The following is a 15,474-nucleotide window of genomic DNA, read 5'->3' on the forward strand; positions in this document are numbered from 1 at the left end:
CAGGAGAGGGCAAGAAAGAGCAAGAGGGGGTTGGATTAATTCCTTTATAAGGAACTCACTCCCAAGATAACAAACCCACTTCTGTGATAATGGCGTTAATCCATTCACTCTGCTTTCATTCCTAATTACCTCTCATTAGGCCCCACCTCCCAACGCCGTTGCGTTGGGGATTAAGTTTTTAAACACTTACTTTTGAGGGACACATTCAAACCATAGCAGGGAGAAAGGCTGCAATTTGGTTCCAATTACTAAATGAACTGTAAGCTGACTTGACAAAATCTAGAAGGCTATATATAAAGGGATCTGGGCTCAGAAGATAGTTTAGAAATTTGGAAACAGCTCCAACCCAGGGAACAAAAATGAGTCATGTTCTCCATTTTCTCTTGACATAAAAACTAGTCCTTTTGTTTCTCATTGGAAAATAATAAGGGAAGTTTCTTTTTTTTTAAATCTCAATATGAATGTGCTGTAGCTCATCAAAACTCAAGATTTGGATCCAAGTCACAACTATATATTTGGGTTTCACCCCCATGGAATAATGGCAGTTGGAGCCTTTGGGAATTTTTCTGTAAATTATTCTGACTTCAAGTACCTGTTTCCTGGCTTTACTTCGTATCTTCACGTGCTGCCACTTTGGTTCTGGTGTCCTGTCTTTCAAGAATATGTGATGAGTGTTGGTAAGTGATGGCAGATCACTGTTTCCACAGTGCTTTGGGGTAGCAGGAGCACACAGAACATTCCCTCCCAGGCCCATGTGTGTTTATGGTCTCTTAGAGTAAAACCTGTTTTATCCTCATCTGGCACTTCCTATGGTGTCTGGGTGTTTCCTGCCCTCCCCCACTGGACTGTAAGTGGCAGAAACACAAACTGTGTCTTCTTTTCTGTTCCATCCCAAGTATCCAGCATGGTGCCTGGAACATAGAAATGTTCAATGAATATTAACACAATGATCAAATAAAGTAATGAATGCAGTTTGTGTATTCAGATGTAGAAAAAGAAATCATGGATCAAGTAAGTGACAAATCACACCCTTGGAGAGGCACCATGCATGCTGTTACGAATACTAGAAATGGAAAATGTCTTTCATTGTGTCTTGAAGTAACAGCAGTGATAAAACTAAGCATATTCAACTTGCTGTCTTCCTAGATGAAAAATAACTTGGCTCAGAAATAAGAGTTCAGGCCGCGCGCGGTGGCTCACGCCTGTAATCCCAGCACTTTAGGAGACTGAGGCAGGCAGATCTCTTGAGCCCAGGAGGTTGAGACCAGCTTGGGCCACATGGCAAAACCCTGTCTCTACAAAAAATGCAAAAATTAGCTGGGCATGGTGGCACACATCTGTAGTCCCAACTACTCAGGAGGCTGAGGTGGAAGGATCACCTGAGCTTGGGAGGTCAAGGCTGCAGTGACCGGAGATGGTGCCCCTGCACTCCAGTCTGGGTGACAGAGCGAGACCCAATCACAATTAAAAAAAAAAAAAATAAAAAGAGACGAGGGCAGTGGCTCACACCTGTTATCTCAGCACTTTGGGAGGCCGAGGTGGGCTGAATCACTTGAGGTCAGGAGTTCGAGACCAGCCTTGCCAACATAGTGAAACCCCGTCTCTACTAAAAATACAAAAATTAGGGCATGGTAGTGGGCGCCTGTAATCCCAGCTACTCAGGAGGCTGAGGTGGGGGAACTGCTTGAACCTAGGAGGTGGAGGTTGCAGTGAGCCAACATTTTGCCACTGCACTCCAGCCCGGGCGACAGAGCGAGACTCCGTCTCAAAAAAGAAAGAAAGAAAGAAAAGAATTGTTCATGGTCTTCTAGACTTTTATTACGTCCTATTAATCTCTCAAGTCACTGCTGTCATTATATACCTGGTAGGATATCACTAAGCACCCAGGTACCAGAATTCACCGCTGAGTTTTCAGGTTGTTTTCAAAGTCCAGCCTGGTCCAGAGGGCACACTAGAGGGCGCACTAAACCCTCCAAGCTACCGGAAGATCCGGCATTTGGCCTGCAGAGGGTGCACTATCCCCCTCTTAACCACCAAAGGTGGGGTGGGGGGGAATTACTTCTCTTCCTTGTTTTGTATACATTGTGTTAGAGTTTTATAAAAGGAAGACAATTACAGAGAAAAATGTTTAAATTTCACAAAAGCACAGAAACATATTTAAAGTGTAATGTTTGCTTATTCAAAGCATTGCCGCAGGTGAGTTTGAGTCGTGTAGTTAAGAGCAGGTTTGGCAAATTCATGGACAAGAGATGTAGGTACCCTCTTCTCCATAGCCTTATCAGACACATATACTCCATCTTAGAGTCTTTCTCCGTATAGTGCCCCTACAGCCACTGCAGTTTACTAGAGTTGGCTTTGGAGAGGAAAGCTGTTTGCAATCCCTGGTTTCTTTTTCTTTTTTCTTTTTATTTATTTATTTTTTATTTTATTTTATTTATTTTTTTTTTTGAGACGGAGTTTCGCTCTTGTTGCCCAGGCTGGGGAGTGCAATGGCGTGATCTTGGCTCATTGCGACCTCTGCCTCCCTGGTTCAAGTGATTCTCCTGCCTCAGCCTCCCGAGCAGCTGGGATTACAGGCGTGCACCACCATGCTGGGCTAATTTTTTGTATTTTTAGTAGAAACGGGGTTTCACCATGTTAGCCAGGTTGGTCAAGAACTCCTGACCTCAGGTGATCCACCCACCTCAGCCTCCCAAAGCGCTGGGATTACAGGCATGCACCACTGCGCCCAGCAATCACTGGTTTCTGACATCATGAATTGTTTTCTGTGGTACAACCTTCAGTTCCTTAAAAGGTAAATAGAAATACTCAAACTTTCAGCCAGTGGAGGTTTGGACTATCCTTGTTTCTAAGTCTAAAGAATTATCTATACTTCCCAGAACCAGCTTCCTAGGACAGCCCTTGGTCCAAGGCTGCCCCTCTCCACTGTGCCTGCCCAAGTGGCTGCCTCTCTGGGTGTGAAAGACTGACAGACATAGGCACCAGACCTCACGTAGTAAGGAACCATAGGGCTTCAGAGGGCCTTTGTTGACAGCAGTCTGTTTTGCTCTTACCCAATAGGATTCTGCATCTGTAAGTCCTTTTAAATCCCACCTCCAACCCATTCCTCTTGTCCCATTTTGGGTGTATCTATACCTATCAGGTGTCAGCCAGAGCCAACTGCATTTCAGGTTCATACTTCTTTCTGTTTACCCCTTAAGGCTGGACAGGTAACAGAATCAGATCACAACAGCCTTATATACCATACAGAGGGCTTTAGATTTTATTTTGTAGATAAGCCATGGGGAACTTGGAGGGATTTTGAGCAAAGGAGGGATCTGATGGATTTGGTGTGATAGAAAGATAATTCAGGCAGCAGCTTGGAACGTGGTTACAGGCAGGTAGGCCTGGAGACTGATGATGGAAGCGGCCTGTTGAGTGATGAAGGGAGAGGTGATAAGGGCTAAGCTAACAGTGGCAATGGCACTGGAGATACAGAAGAGGAGATTAATATCAAAAATATCTGATACAGTCTCTAAGACTTAGTGATTGATTCATCCTCATGAAGTCAGTAACTATTTTGTCATTATTATCAATACTTAGCCCAGTACCTGGCCAGTAGCAGATGCTCAATAAATGCTTTTAAATGAATGAATGATTAGTCAATGTGGTGGCTAAGAAAGGAGAATGTGGCTACATATGGAAGAAGCTGTCTTTTGACCAGATAGATGATGGTCCCATTCACCTTGATAAATAATGTTGGAAGAGGGACAACTTTAAGGGAGAATTTAATGCATTCGGTTTGGAGACGTATAGTTTGAGGTGTCTTAGAGCTGTCACTGTAGAACTGTCAATTGGGCATTTGGAGATATGGGCCTGGAACCTCAGGAGGAAGATCTCCTGACAGATGGATTTGGGAGAACTCAGCATACATAAATGGTAGTTGAATCCATGGGTGTAGATGAGGTTAGAGGACAAGAGAGATAAGGAAGGACCCCTAAGAAATAGCAGCATTGAAGGATGGCCTGAAGACAAGGAACCTGAGGGAAAACGGAGAAGTGGCCAGAGGCAAGCTAGGAGAGCCAGGGGTGTGGAAACCCAAGAGGCCCTCTTCCTGGTGGAAGAGATGCACCCAACTCTCACTCAGGTTCACACAGAGCAGAATGGCATGTCTTGACCTCAGTGAAGGTTCAAACCCATCTAGGCAGGCTCAGGCTCTCTACCTCTAACCCAGCATCCTCTGCCTCTTAAGAGGGCAGTTGGTCATTCAGAATCCTGTCATAATTCCTCCCATAATAGAAACCCAGAGTAAAATGAGCATACCATTTTCTTCAAGTGATGAGATATGCTATGTCTTTATAAAGCCTGTCTAACACTTTCTGTTATGACTAAATAAAAATGGATAAAACCCAGAATGGAAAGAAACATAAGACATTAAAAAGTGATTATTTCTGAAATGTAGTTCAAGATTGGTTTGTATTTTTGTCTTTATTCTTTCCTATATTTTCCTCCAAGAGTATGTAGAACATGTGAAATCTGAAAAGGAATCTTTTAAGTTATTTTTACATGGGAAAGCCTGAAATACAGACCGAACAATTATCTAACTGTTTTAAATGAACAATTTACCAAAGTCAGACTATACTTATCGGAAACATGTAGAGATCTGGCAAGTGATCTAGGTTGTCAAATGTCTTGATTTTTTTTTTTTTAACCATTTTGTATTAGTTCGTTTTCACACTGCTGATAAAGACATATCCAAGACTGGGAAGAAAAAGAGGTTTGAAAGACTTACAGTTCTACATGGCTGGGGAGGCCTCATAATCACGGTGGAAGGCAAGGAGAAGCAAGTCACGTCTTACATGGATGGCGGCAGGCAAAGAGAGAGCTTGTGCAGGGAAACTCCTCTTTATGAAACAATCAGATCTCATGGGACTTATTCACTATCACGAGAACAGCATGAGAAAGACCTGCCCCCACGAGTCAGTTACCTCCAACTTGGTCCCTTCCACGACATGAAGGAATTGTGGGAGTTGCAATTCAAGGTGAGATTTAGGTGGGGGCACAGTCAAACGATATCACATTTATATTATAAATCCAGGTTTGGAAAATAATGATCCATATAGAATATCTGAAAACAGGCCATTATATATTCAGAAAATCCACTGCAGCCTCTTGGAGAATATACTGTTTGGTTCTGTGTAAAAATTCGCCATGATAAATATCAAGGCCACCACATACAGCTGTGCAGGTTGTGCACTGAACAACTCCAGGGGCAGGGGATCCTTTTACTTAGAATGCAATATAAATGGTGTCCTCTAGAGTTCAGCAGTGCACAACCTACCTAAACAAACAAGTGGTAGTCCTAGTAATAACTGAATGACATTTTAAAGACCTAGCCCATTACCTGCCAAAATGTTAACTTATTAATAATAGAATACATTACTAAAGATTTGGCTATGAAAAATTACAAACTTACAAAGTGCTCCAAAGGTAAGCAGTGTAGGAAATTTTGTTAAATGTTTACTATTGTCATGGAATATTATGATAAAACATTGTAATATTGTTAGAAAAGGATAACTAGTTACACCTTTTGTTTTATTCACTAAGGGCTGGTTTCAGTTTCCAAGAAAAGTGTGTCCTATGTGGTAAGCAAGGAGGGAGGTGGAAACATCTCTGTCATTGTCCTTGGGGGTGCAAAAGAATCACTGGATGCTCATCCTGGAAAGTTCACTCTGTTCATCCGCCAGCAGAAAGGATTTGTTAAAATTGCTTTGACCCATGGGTAAGTGGCTTTTTGTATAAAGTAGGGGGTCAGAAAAGTTAAGACATTACTAAACAAACCACGAAGAAGTAAGGTGATTTTCTAGCCCTTAAAGACCTCCTCCAAATCGATCTGACAGTAAAAGCAGGTGTGGATGTTCTTGGGGAATGGAATATGACCTTTTTACTACAGTAGCTCAATGCCATGACATTCAGCAATTAAACTTAACTCTAAAAGCAAAACAACGAGAACAACAACAAACACCAACATTCTACATATACAGTGTAATTTTCCAGCCAAACCAACAGTGGCCAAAGCTATAGATAAAAGAGAAGTTTCCTGGAACCCTAATTTTCTATAGAATAAAATCCTGTCAATGGCTAGCCTGCTGAAATTCCTCCCTAAAGAATGTCAAGTTTAAGACAGTTTCAATGAACGTGAAGTTAGCAATATAGGAAGGCTTGGGCACATTTAAAAAAATTTTCAGAAGTTGTTGCAAGAGTCAGCTAAACAGAATAAATTATTTGAATCCTTTTCATTGAAAATTCTCACCCGTCCCCTTTGTTATTGCAGCACCTCTCTGGTCCCAGTGGTTTCTTTTGGTGAAAATGAACTGTTTAAACAAACTGACAACCCTGAAGGATCATGGATTAGAACTGTTCAGAATAAACTACAGAAGATCATGGGGTTTGCTTTGCCCCTGTTTCATGCCAGGGGAGTTTTTCAGTACAATTTTGGCCTAATGCCCTATAGGAAAGCCATCCACACTGTTGGTATGTACATAAAATAACTACAACTATTAGCTTACTTTAAGCAATGTTTCTTGTTATTGATTGAGGTGCTAATGCAAGGGAAGTGGCTTTGAGTAAGAACTTCCTGAAACAATAATCCTGTAGATGTTATTTGAGTTTTGTTTCTGGTATTCCTTTTATTTATGAAATGACTACATTTTCCACTAGAATAGGAATTGATTACTTTCAAGAATACTGCTATTGCACTACAAGTAAAATCCAGTTTTCAAAATAAAGTTTCTAATACTCTATAATGAATCTATTTCTCTGTGCCAGCCAATTATAGCATAGCAATTCTTTGATGACAAGTCATATCAGAGTTTACAGATAGATGAACATTTCTGTATGATAAGTGTCCTCATTATGTTCAGTTCACATAAGCATCAGTTTCTATAGCAAAAGCTTTTTTTTTGCAGCTAGCTATTTTATATATATTCTGCTATTCTGCTATAGACTTATTTTTTTTTTATTTCAGTAGGTTTTTGGGGAACAGGTGGTGTTTGGTTACATGAATAAATTCTTTAGTTGTGATTTCTGAGATTTTGGTGCACCCATCACTGGAGCAGTGTATACTCTACCCAATATGTAGTCTTTTATCCCTCACCCCTCTTCCACTCTTTCCCCCGAGTCCCCAAAGTCCATTGCATCATTCTTAATGCCTTTGTGTCCTCATAGCTTAGCTCCCACTTATGAGTGAGAACATACGATGTTTGGTTTTCCATTCCTGAGTTACTTCACTTAGAATAATGGTTTCCAATTCCATCCAGGTTACTGAAAATGCCATTATTTCATTACTTCTTATGGCTAAGTAGTAGTCCATGATGTTTATATACATATATCACAATTTCCTTATCCACTCAATGATGGGCATTTGGGCTGGTTCCATATTTTTGCAATTGCAAATTGTTCTGCTATAAACATGTGTGTGCAAGTATATTTTTCGTATAATGACTTCTTTTCCTCAGGGTAGATACCCAGTAGTGGGATTGCTAGATCAAATGGTAGTTCTACTTTTAGTTCTTTAAGGAATGTCTACAGTTTTCTCTAGCGGTTGTACTAGTTCACATTCCTACCAGCAGTGTGAAAGTGTTCCCTTTTCACTGCATCCACACCAACATCTATTATTTTTTGAATTTTTGATTATGGCCATTTTTGCAGGAGTAAGGTGGTATCGCATTATGATTTTGATTTACATTTCCCTGATCATTAGTGATGTTGAGCATTTTTTCATATGTTTGTTGACCATTTGTATATCTTCTTTTCAGAATTGTCTATTCATGTCCTTAGCCCTTTTTGATGGGATTGTTTGTTTTGTTCTTGCTGATTTATTTGCATTCCTTGTTGATTCTGACTCTTAATTAGACTCATTTTATTTTAAAAAGCTGCATGTTTGGGAGAATCCAGTTGAGGGAGGAGGGTGAAGACCATGTTGATAAAAATACTGAGGAGTTGGCCAAGTGTGGTGGCACACACCTGTATTCCTAGCACTTTGGGAGGCTGAGACAGGAGGAATGCCTGAGCCCAGGAGTTCGAGACCAGACTGGCAACAAAGCTGGACCTCATCTCTACTAAAAATTTTAAAAATTAGCGGGGCACCATGGCATGTGCTTGTAATCCCAGTGCTTTGGGAGGCTGTGGAAGAAGGAGCACTTGAGCCCAGGAGTTGGAGGTTGGAGTGAGCTATGATTGTGCCATGACACTATAGCCTGGGTGACAGATCAAGACCCTATCTCAGAAAAACAAAAACAAAAACAAAAAACCCAGGAGCAAAGTATTTAGCTCCCTCAGATTGGAAGAGGATTGGAGAGCTAAAATGAGAATGTGCTGAGCCAGGCACTAATAGCAGAATTACTAAAACTATAAACATATTATGAAGCTGGAAGTAATATGTTCACCATGGATAGCCCATTAAGTAAAATTCAAATATAGTCAAATATTGTTTTAGGTCTGTTTTGCTAGGCTAGGATTTTACTACCATCAGCTTATAAGTGCTTTCCATTTAATATGCAATCACATGACATTATTTTTTCCCACAGTAATTACGTTTATTATTATTAAATCTTAAGTATCTGAAAGGTATAAATGTGGGTCAAATGGAAGAAAATAGGAACTGAAATAAAACTACTGCAGACACACATGAAGAGTGACTTTTTTTCTGGTTTTCAATCTCTCTGAAGGGAATATTGAGGAGAGTAATTCTGATATGGAACTGAGTTGGTGATATATTTCTTTCCTGGGAGAAGTTCCTGTGGAAGGGAGACAATTATCAGAATCTTTTTTTTTTTTTTTTTTTTTTTTTTGAGATGGAGTTGCACTCCGGAGGCCGGAGTGCAATGGCATGATCTGCAACCTCCGCCTCCTGGGTTCAAGCAATTCTCCTGCCTCAGCCTCCCAAGTAGCTGGGATTACAGGCATGCACCACCACACTGAGCTAATTTTTTGTATTTTTAGTAGAGACAGGGTCTCACTATGTTGGCCAGGCTGGTCTCGAACTCCCGACCTCAGGTGATCCATCCGCCTCAGCCTCCCAAAGTGCTGGGATTACAGGCGTGAGCCACCGCCTGTACAGAATCTTTTTTTTTTTCCTTCAGGTCAGATGGGTAATGTGCCGATGTTGTAACAAGGTTCAGAGGGTGGCACATTTCACATGTGCCCGTGAGCACCCAATCCTCACGCTCATGAACTACAGAAGGACCGAATTATCAGACTCTTAATGGACACAGGAACATATGTTTATAAGACATTGAGATTCTTATGACAAGAGACATCCCTGTAGGGAAGCAGGTCATAGACATAGCAGATGGGGTTTTTAGTGAGAGACTGGAAAATGAATAGCATGAACTGAAATAAAATAAGGATTCCTTGTGCATTTGGTGGTACAATCTGGGGAGTGATTGCTAACTTCTCATGGACTAGTTGACCGTCAGGACAAAAGATGTTACTTCCATGTATTTCCTGTACTTCAAAAAGTTTCTCAATCCCCCAAGTGTAAGGGTGACATGGAAACAGGGAGGTGACATTAGATGTTGAGAAGAAAGAAAGCTAAATGTTATCTCTAAGCCAAGAAGGTAGACAACATTATAGATTTCTGAGGCTGGTTGGTGGCATATAAACAGGACTTCTTGTGACTGGTAAATATGTGTATGGACCCTATCTCGGAAACGCTGGTGATCCTGAACAGGAAACATGAGATCCCATCTTGTACTAGTCAGAGAGATAGTCTTTCCTGCTTATGTTCCATTTCCCAGTGTCTCAAGTAGCCCTTGCACTGGCCTCACTTTCCTACTGTTGTTGGTAGTCGCAGCTGGAGAGTCAATCACCTTCACCTAATGGTTCAGGGAGGCTAATGGAGGGTCTCTGGCTTCACCATTGCCACCCCCCTCTCACACACATACCACCTCAACTCTCAGCAGTTCTTTGAGAAAGCCTTTCCATTGAGGATGGTCACACAGCCTCTGCTTCTTAGGGTAGTGCCATCTATTATAATATCAAAGAGTTCAGAAGAGTAAGGAGTTCCATCCTTCCATAGCCAGGCCTTGCCATTGCCCGGGTGGAAGAGCCCTGTCCGATAAGAGTAGAAAAACTCAGAGTAGCTTTGAGACACAGCAAACTCCAGCATTTCTTGTGTGTTTATCTTTGGATGGTAGAGTTCTTAGCAATGCAGATATATTTACATTTTTGCCAACTTTCACTGTATTTTTTTTTTTTTTTTTGAGACGGAGTGTCACTCTGTCGCCAGGCTGGAGTGCAGTGGCACGATCTCTGCTCACTGCAACCTCGGCCTCCCAGGTTCAAGCAATTCTCCTGCCTCAGGCTCCCAAGTAGCTGGGACTACAGGCATGCGCTACCACGCCCAGCTAATTTTTGTATTTTTAGTACAGACGGGGTTTCATCATGTTGGCCAGAATGGTCTCGATCTCTTGACCTCGTGATCCGCCTGCCTCAGCCTCCCAAAGTACTGGGATTACAGGCATAAGCCACCGCTCCCAGCCAACTTTTGCTATCTTTATAGAACTGGTAGCATTTGTCCCCATACACCTATTTTTCTGGACATAGGTTGCACCTGTGTACTCCAGCTTTGTTGCAGAGCTCATGACAGAGTTTTTCAGCCACATGCTTCAGACTTTCTGCAAACTTCATGTTCTGGGCTGGAGGAGATTTGACCTGTTGGGAGATATTTCTTTTTTTTTTTTTTTTTTTTTTTTTGAGACGGAGTCTCACTATGTCACCCAGGCTGGAGTGCAGTGGCGCAATCTCTGCTCACTGCAAGCTCTGCCTCCTGGATTCAGGCCATTCTCCTGCCTCAGCCTCTTGAGTAGCTGCAACTACAGCTGCCCGCCACCATGCCCGGCTACTTTGTTTTGTATTTTTAGTTAGTAAAGACGGAGCTTCACTGTGTTAGCCAGGATGGTATTGATCTCCTGACCTTGTGATCCGCCCATCTCAGCCTCCCAAAGTGCTGGGATTACAGGCGTGAGCCACCGCGCCCAGCTTCTGTTGGGAGATATTTCTTAATATTTCTTCCTTTTACGAGATGGTGTCTTGCTGAGTATTCGAGAGCTAGTATTAACTGAAAAACTGGAGCAGAAATGGATTTCACATGACATTATTCTTAAATGCTGTTTAATTAATATAATGGAATGTTAACAGACTTGATCAGTTAGGGTAATGGGAATTTTGAGATAAATTTAAGTTTGCAATGGTATTGTTCAAGATAAGCTGGTTACTTTTTTGGCATAACATTCATTAACCATTTTTGATCTCTTACATGCAAAGTACTATTGTTAGCTTTGGGGATGATATAAAGGAAATTGTAAGGCATGATATTAGGAACTAAAAGTTTAATGAAATGTAACCATATGCTCACATGAAATAAGCTGTTGATGCTGAAAGCAAGTGTAGTCTGTAGGCTTAAATGATTGCACTTGTCACCTGGTTAAGCTTTTTTACTTTTTAAATGGTTTGCCATTTGATATCGCCCAGTTATACCTCTACTGACAAATAATCATCAGTCAAGGGTTGAATGGAATTACTGAATCTGAATTAGTTGTCAAGACTGGAAAACTGCAACTGTATTAACTTGTTTTCACTCATACTTGTCCAATGTGCTTCTCTTAAACATTCAGAAAGGGGGAAATTGCTTCAGTCCCTCCCTCTACTTACCCTGCAAACAGTTACAATGATTAGTAGTCTGTATCATCCTCAATATCCCGTTGTTGTTTCAAACATTTAAAAACTCAAGCTAAGAATATGTTTTGTATATGTTTCATAAAGACTGACCTGCTATGATCTTAAGGTATAAGAATGGGAGTCCATAATGTAGAGCATCTCGATTTGTGTGAACTAGACCCTCAAGACTGTATTTAAAGACTTTTATTTACTTGAAAAAACACAAGTGGAGGATAGAACATTTACAATTCCATAAAAAAAGTAAAGCCATGTGTCAATCAAATGCCACAGAGAATAAAACACAATATAAGGCTGAAACAGTGATGTAAATGACTGTGTTCATTTCTATTTTAAATCATGCACTTGAAATGCAGTGTGGCTTCATTGCTGACTCCCTGACGTGAATTCTCCCTGTCCTACCCCAGGAAGGATTCAGGCAACATCTCAGAGCGGCAAGTTATTTTGTGGTCCCTCTGCTCCCTCTCCTACTTTATTAACTTAAGTAAGCGCTACCTTACGTCATAAGATAAACATCAACTCACTCAGTATTAGTTGGATTCATCCCAAATCATCACCTTAGCTAAATCCTCTCACAGGTGTCCAGAGAAGCCTGGATTCTCCATCCTTTAATAGTTTCCCATGGCTGGCCGCGGTGGCTCACGCCTGTAATCCCAGCTAGTTGGGAGGAAGAGGCATGAGAATCACTTGAACCTGGGAGGTAGAGGTTGAAGTGAGCGGAGATCGTGCCACTGCACTCCAGCCTGGGTGACAGAGTGAGACTGTCTCGAAAGAAAGAGAAAAAAAGAGAGAGAGAGGAGGAGAGAGAGAGAGAGAGAGAGATAAAAGGAATTAAAGAGGGAAAGGAAAGGAAAAGAGGAAGGAAGGAAAGAGAAAGAAAGAAAGAGAGAGAGAGAGAAAAAGAAAGAAAGAGAGGAGAGAAAGGAAGGAAGGAAGGAAAAAGAAAGAGAAAGAAAGAAAGAGAGAGTGGGGAGGGATGGAAGGAAGGAAGGGAAAAGAAAGAAAGAGAAAGAAAGAGAGAAGAAAAAAGAAAGAAAAGAAAGAAAAAGAAAGAAAGAAAGAAAAAGAAAGAAAGGGAGGGAGGGAGGGAGGAAGGGAGGAAGGGAGAGAAGAAAGGAAGGAAGGCGGGAAGGAAAGAGAAAGAAGAAAGAGAGAGAGATAAAGAGAAAAGAGGGGTGGGCATGGGAGGGGAGGGGAAAGGAGGGGGTTCTTTCCATCCATAGGCGTGCCCTGATGGCTTGTGGCTGATGCTCTAGCGCTGGCCACATAGAGATTGATCTTGGCATTAAGAGGCATTTATTATGCAGCAGCTGGATGTACAGAAGGAAGTGGTATGGGTTTGAGGTCTGACTCTGAGCGACTTTGAATGTTTCATTTATCTTCTCTGAACCTCAGAGTTTACAACTATGAAAGAAGAGACCGTTAAAATTATTCTGTCTTCTCACAGGGATATTATGGGGATTAAATGTCATGATACATGGGAAGGCAGTCTAGACTCCAGGTGCTAGGCAAATGCAGGTTGGTAAATGGAGTAAAGGCCTCCTGCCTAGCTTGTTGAGAGCTTTCAAATGTGTTTCTAGTTCCCTGTATAAGTAACTTGCCAAAATGTTAATCTGAATCAAATCATGAGGAAATAATCAGACAAATCCAGATTGTGGGACATTGTACAGAACAACTGGCCTGGACTCTTTAAAAATATCAGTGTCATAAGAGACAAGAGGGAGGGGGTCCTCAGAGACATACAACACAACAGCTGTTGTAGATTGATGGGAAAACAACTATGAACGATATTGAGGTGATTGATAAAGTTTGAATTTGGATTAAGTACAAAATAATATTGTAAAGAGGTTACATTTCTTGAGTATAATAATGGTGTTGTTATATAGGACATTGTTCTTGTTTTTAAGTAATACTGCAGAAATATTTAGGGATGATTCACATGATTGAATCATTGATGTCCACAACTTACTTTCAAATGGCCCCACAAAAATAGAAATAATAATGCACATGTATATACACACATATGTGTGCACACGTGCACAAAATGCTAGAAATTGCTGCATCTAGATGGGGGTAGGCAAGTGCTTATTGTATTCCTTCTGAAGGTTTGACTTTTTTTTTCAATAAAAAAGATAGGTAAGGGAATGCATTTTATTTAAATAAAACTAGTTTGAAACCACATGAGGACAAAAGTAATCTACTGTGTTTCAAGTCACTTTTATATTCTGATGGGAAAAAAGCAGACTGAATCTGGGAGGTGGAGGTTGCAGTCACTCCAGCCATGCACTCCAGCCTGGGCAACAGAACAAGACTTTGTCTCAAAAAAAAAAAAAACCACAAAAAACAAACAAACAAACTAAAAACTGACTAAGTAAGGGATTTCGTAAAATATTTTTAAAAAAATAAAGAAAGGGAAACTTAATTTTTCATTGTAAAATTAAAGAGATTAAAGGAAATAAGGGCACAAACATGGTGTTGTAGGGGAGGCAAAACTTTACCTCTAGCCTCTTAGGGTCACTGGCTGGGCCTGAGAATGAAGTTGACATCAACCAACAGGAGAAAAGCATGCAGATTTTTGCAAGTATGTGGGAACCCCCATAAGAAAATGAAGACCCAGAGAAGGGCAAGGGCTGAGTTTATATATGAGGTTGAACAAAGAAAGGCAATTGTGGAAAAATAGCTGAAGTAAATGGGGAGACTAAAGGAAGATAAGAGTTATTTTAATAAGGTCTGAACAGATTTCTCTTGGCGTGTCTCCACATCTCTGGTGATAACGTTCCTTCCTTCCTACTATAGGGAGGGCATATTCTGCAGAGGAATTTTGTTTCCTGCTTTCAGGAAGAAAAGGGGAGGTTAGAGTGCCCTTCTTGTACGTGAGGGTTTTTTTGTTTGTTTGTTTTGTTTTTTGTTTGTTTGTTTGTTTTTAGTGCCTTTAGCTCAAAATAATCTCTGTGCCAAAGTGGCATATTTTAGGGTGGCATATTCTTCCACCTTTCAGTACCCAGGACAACATATCAAGTGCTCAATGAATGTTCATGAGTGAGTGTGTCTGTGTGTGGACCTATACATACTCACATGTACACAGGCTGACATTGGGCATCTTTTGAGCCTCCACCATAAGCCACGGGTGAGCCCTGATTTGCGTTCCGGCTTCATCTGACACCCAGGTTCCTGCTCCTTTTAACCCTTGTTGGCCACACAGCCTCTGCCTGTTTTTTCTCTAATATACAGCTATGTAGCATCTTGGAGAGTAATTCCTGCATGAGACTATTAGAACAATCAACTCTACAGAATCTTTACAATTACAGAATAGTAAAACAAAGATTTTTTTTTCTTTTTTTGCTATGAATAATCTACTGGTTGCCTCCACGAGAAAAAAAATAATGCCCACTTCTAAATGCTTTTCCAGCTGTGTATACCACAAGCCCACAAAGCTCCCTCATCTTAGGTACAGCATAGCACCGTAGAAACTGAAGCAAGATAGCTGTGTAAGGCAATACATGCATAACTAATCTTGAATTGTTGGATGGAATTGGAAAATGGAGCAGTTGAGCATACCAGCTATAAAAAGCAGTGAAACATAAACAAAAGCTATGATTCCTGACTCTGTCACAAGTAGGCGTTGGCAGCTTTTTTTCCAGGGCAAGGAATTCTATTTCTAAGAGCAGCCTGATGCAGCTGAGTTTTTCCCCCTTTGTTTTGTAAAAAGGGAGTTTTGCAGAAGTTTCAACTTAGGCTTATGTTGAAAATGTTTTT

General features: G+C 41.0%; 2 protein-coding genes and 1 non-coding gene across 3 annotated transcripts in view; 1 reads left to right on the forward strand and 2 right to left on the reverse strand.

Annotated features, from left to right (window-relative positions):
* Nucleotides 1-15,474, reverse strand: part of FARSB (phenylalanyl-tRNA synthetase subunit beta) — a 228,268-nt gene that overhangs the window by 116,828 nt on the left and 95,966 nt on the right. The window lies entirely within an intron of this gene.
* Nucleotides 1-15,474, forward strand: part of MOGAT1 (monoacylglycerol O-acyltransferase 1) — a 38,357-nt gene that overhangs the window by 17,198 nt on the left and 5,685 nt on the right. Inside the window, exons 3-5 of the mRNA XM_003818674.5 lie at nucleotides 473-677; nucleotides 5,587-5,761; nucleotides 6,314-6,513. Coding sequence (XP_003818722.3) covers nucleotides 473-677; nucleotides 5,587-5,761; nucleotides 6,314-6,513 — 580 coding nt within the window. The remainder of the gene's footprint in view (nucleotides 1-472; nucleotides 678-5,586; nucleotides 5,762-6,313; nucleotides 6,514-15,474) is intronic.
* Nucleotides 9,122-9,226, reverse strand: LOC112439195 (small nucleolar RNA U13). Its single transcript, XR_003027493.3, has one exon. It is a non-coding gene; the product is annotated as a small nucleolar RNA U13 (small nucleolar RNA).

Source organism: Pan paniscus, chromosome 13, assembly GCF_029289425.2.
Source record: "Pan paniscus chromosome 13, NHGRI_mPanPan1-v2.0_pri, whole genome shotgun sequence".
Classification (NCBI taxonomy): Eukaryota; Metazoa; Chordata; class Mammalia; order Primates; family Hominidae; genus Pan; species Pan paniscus.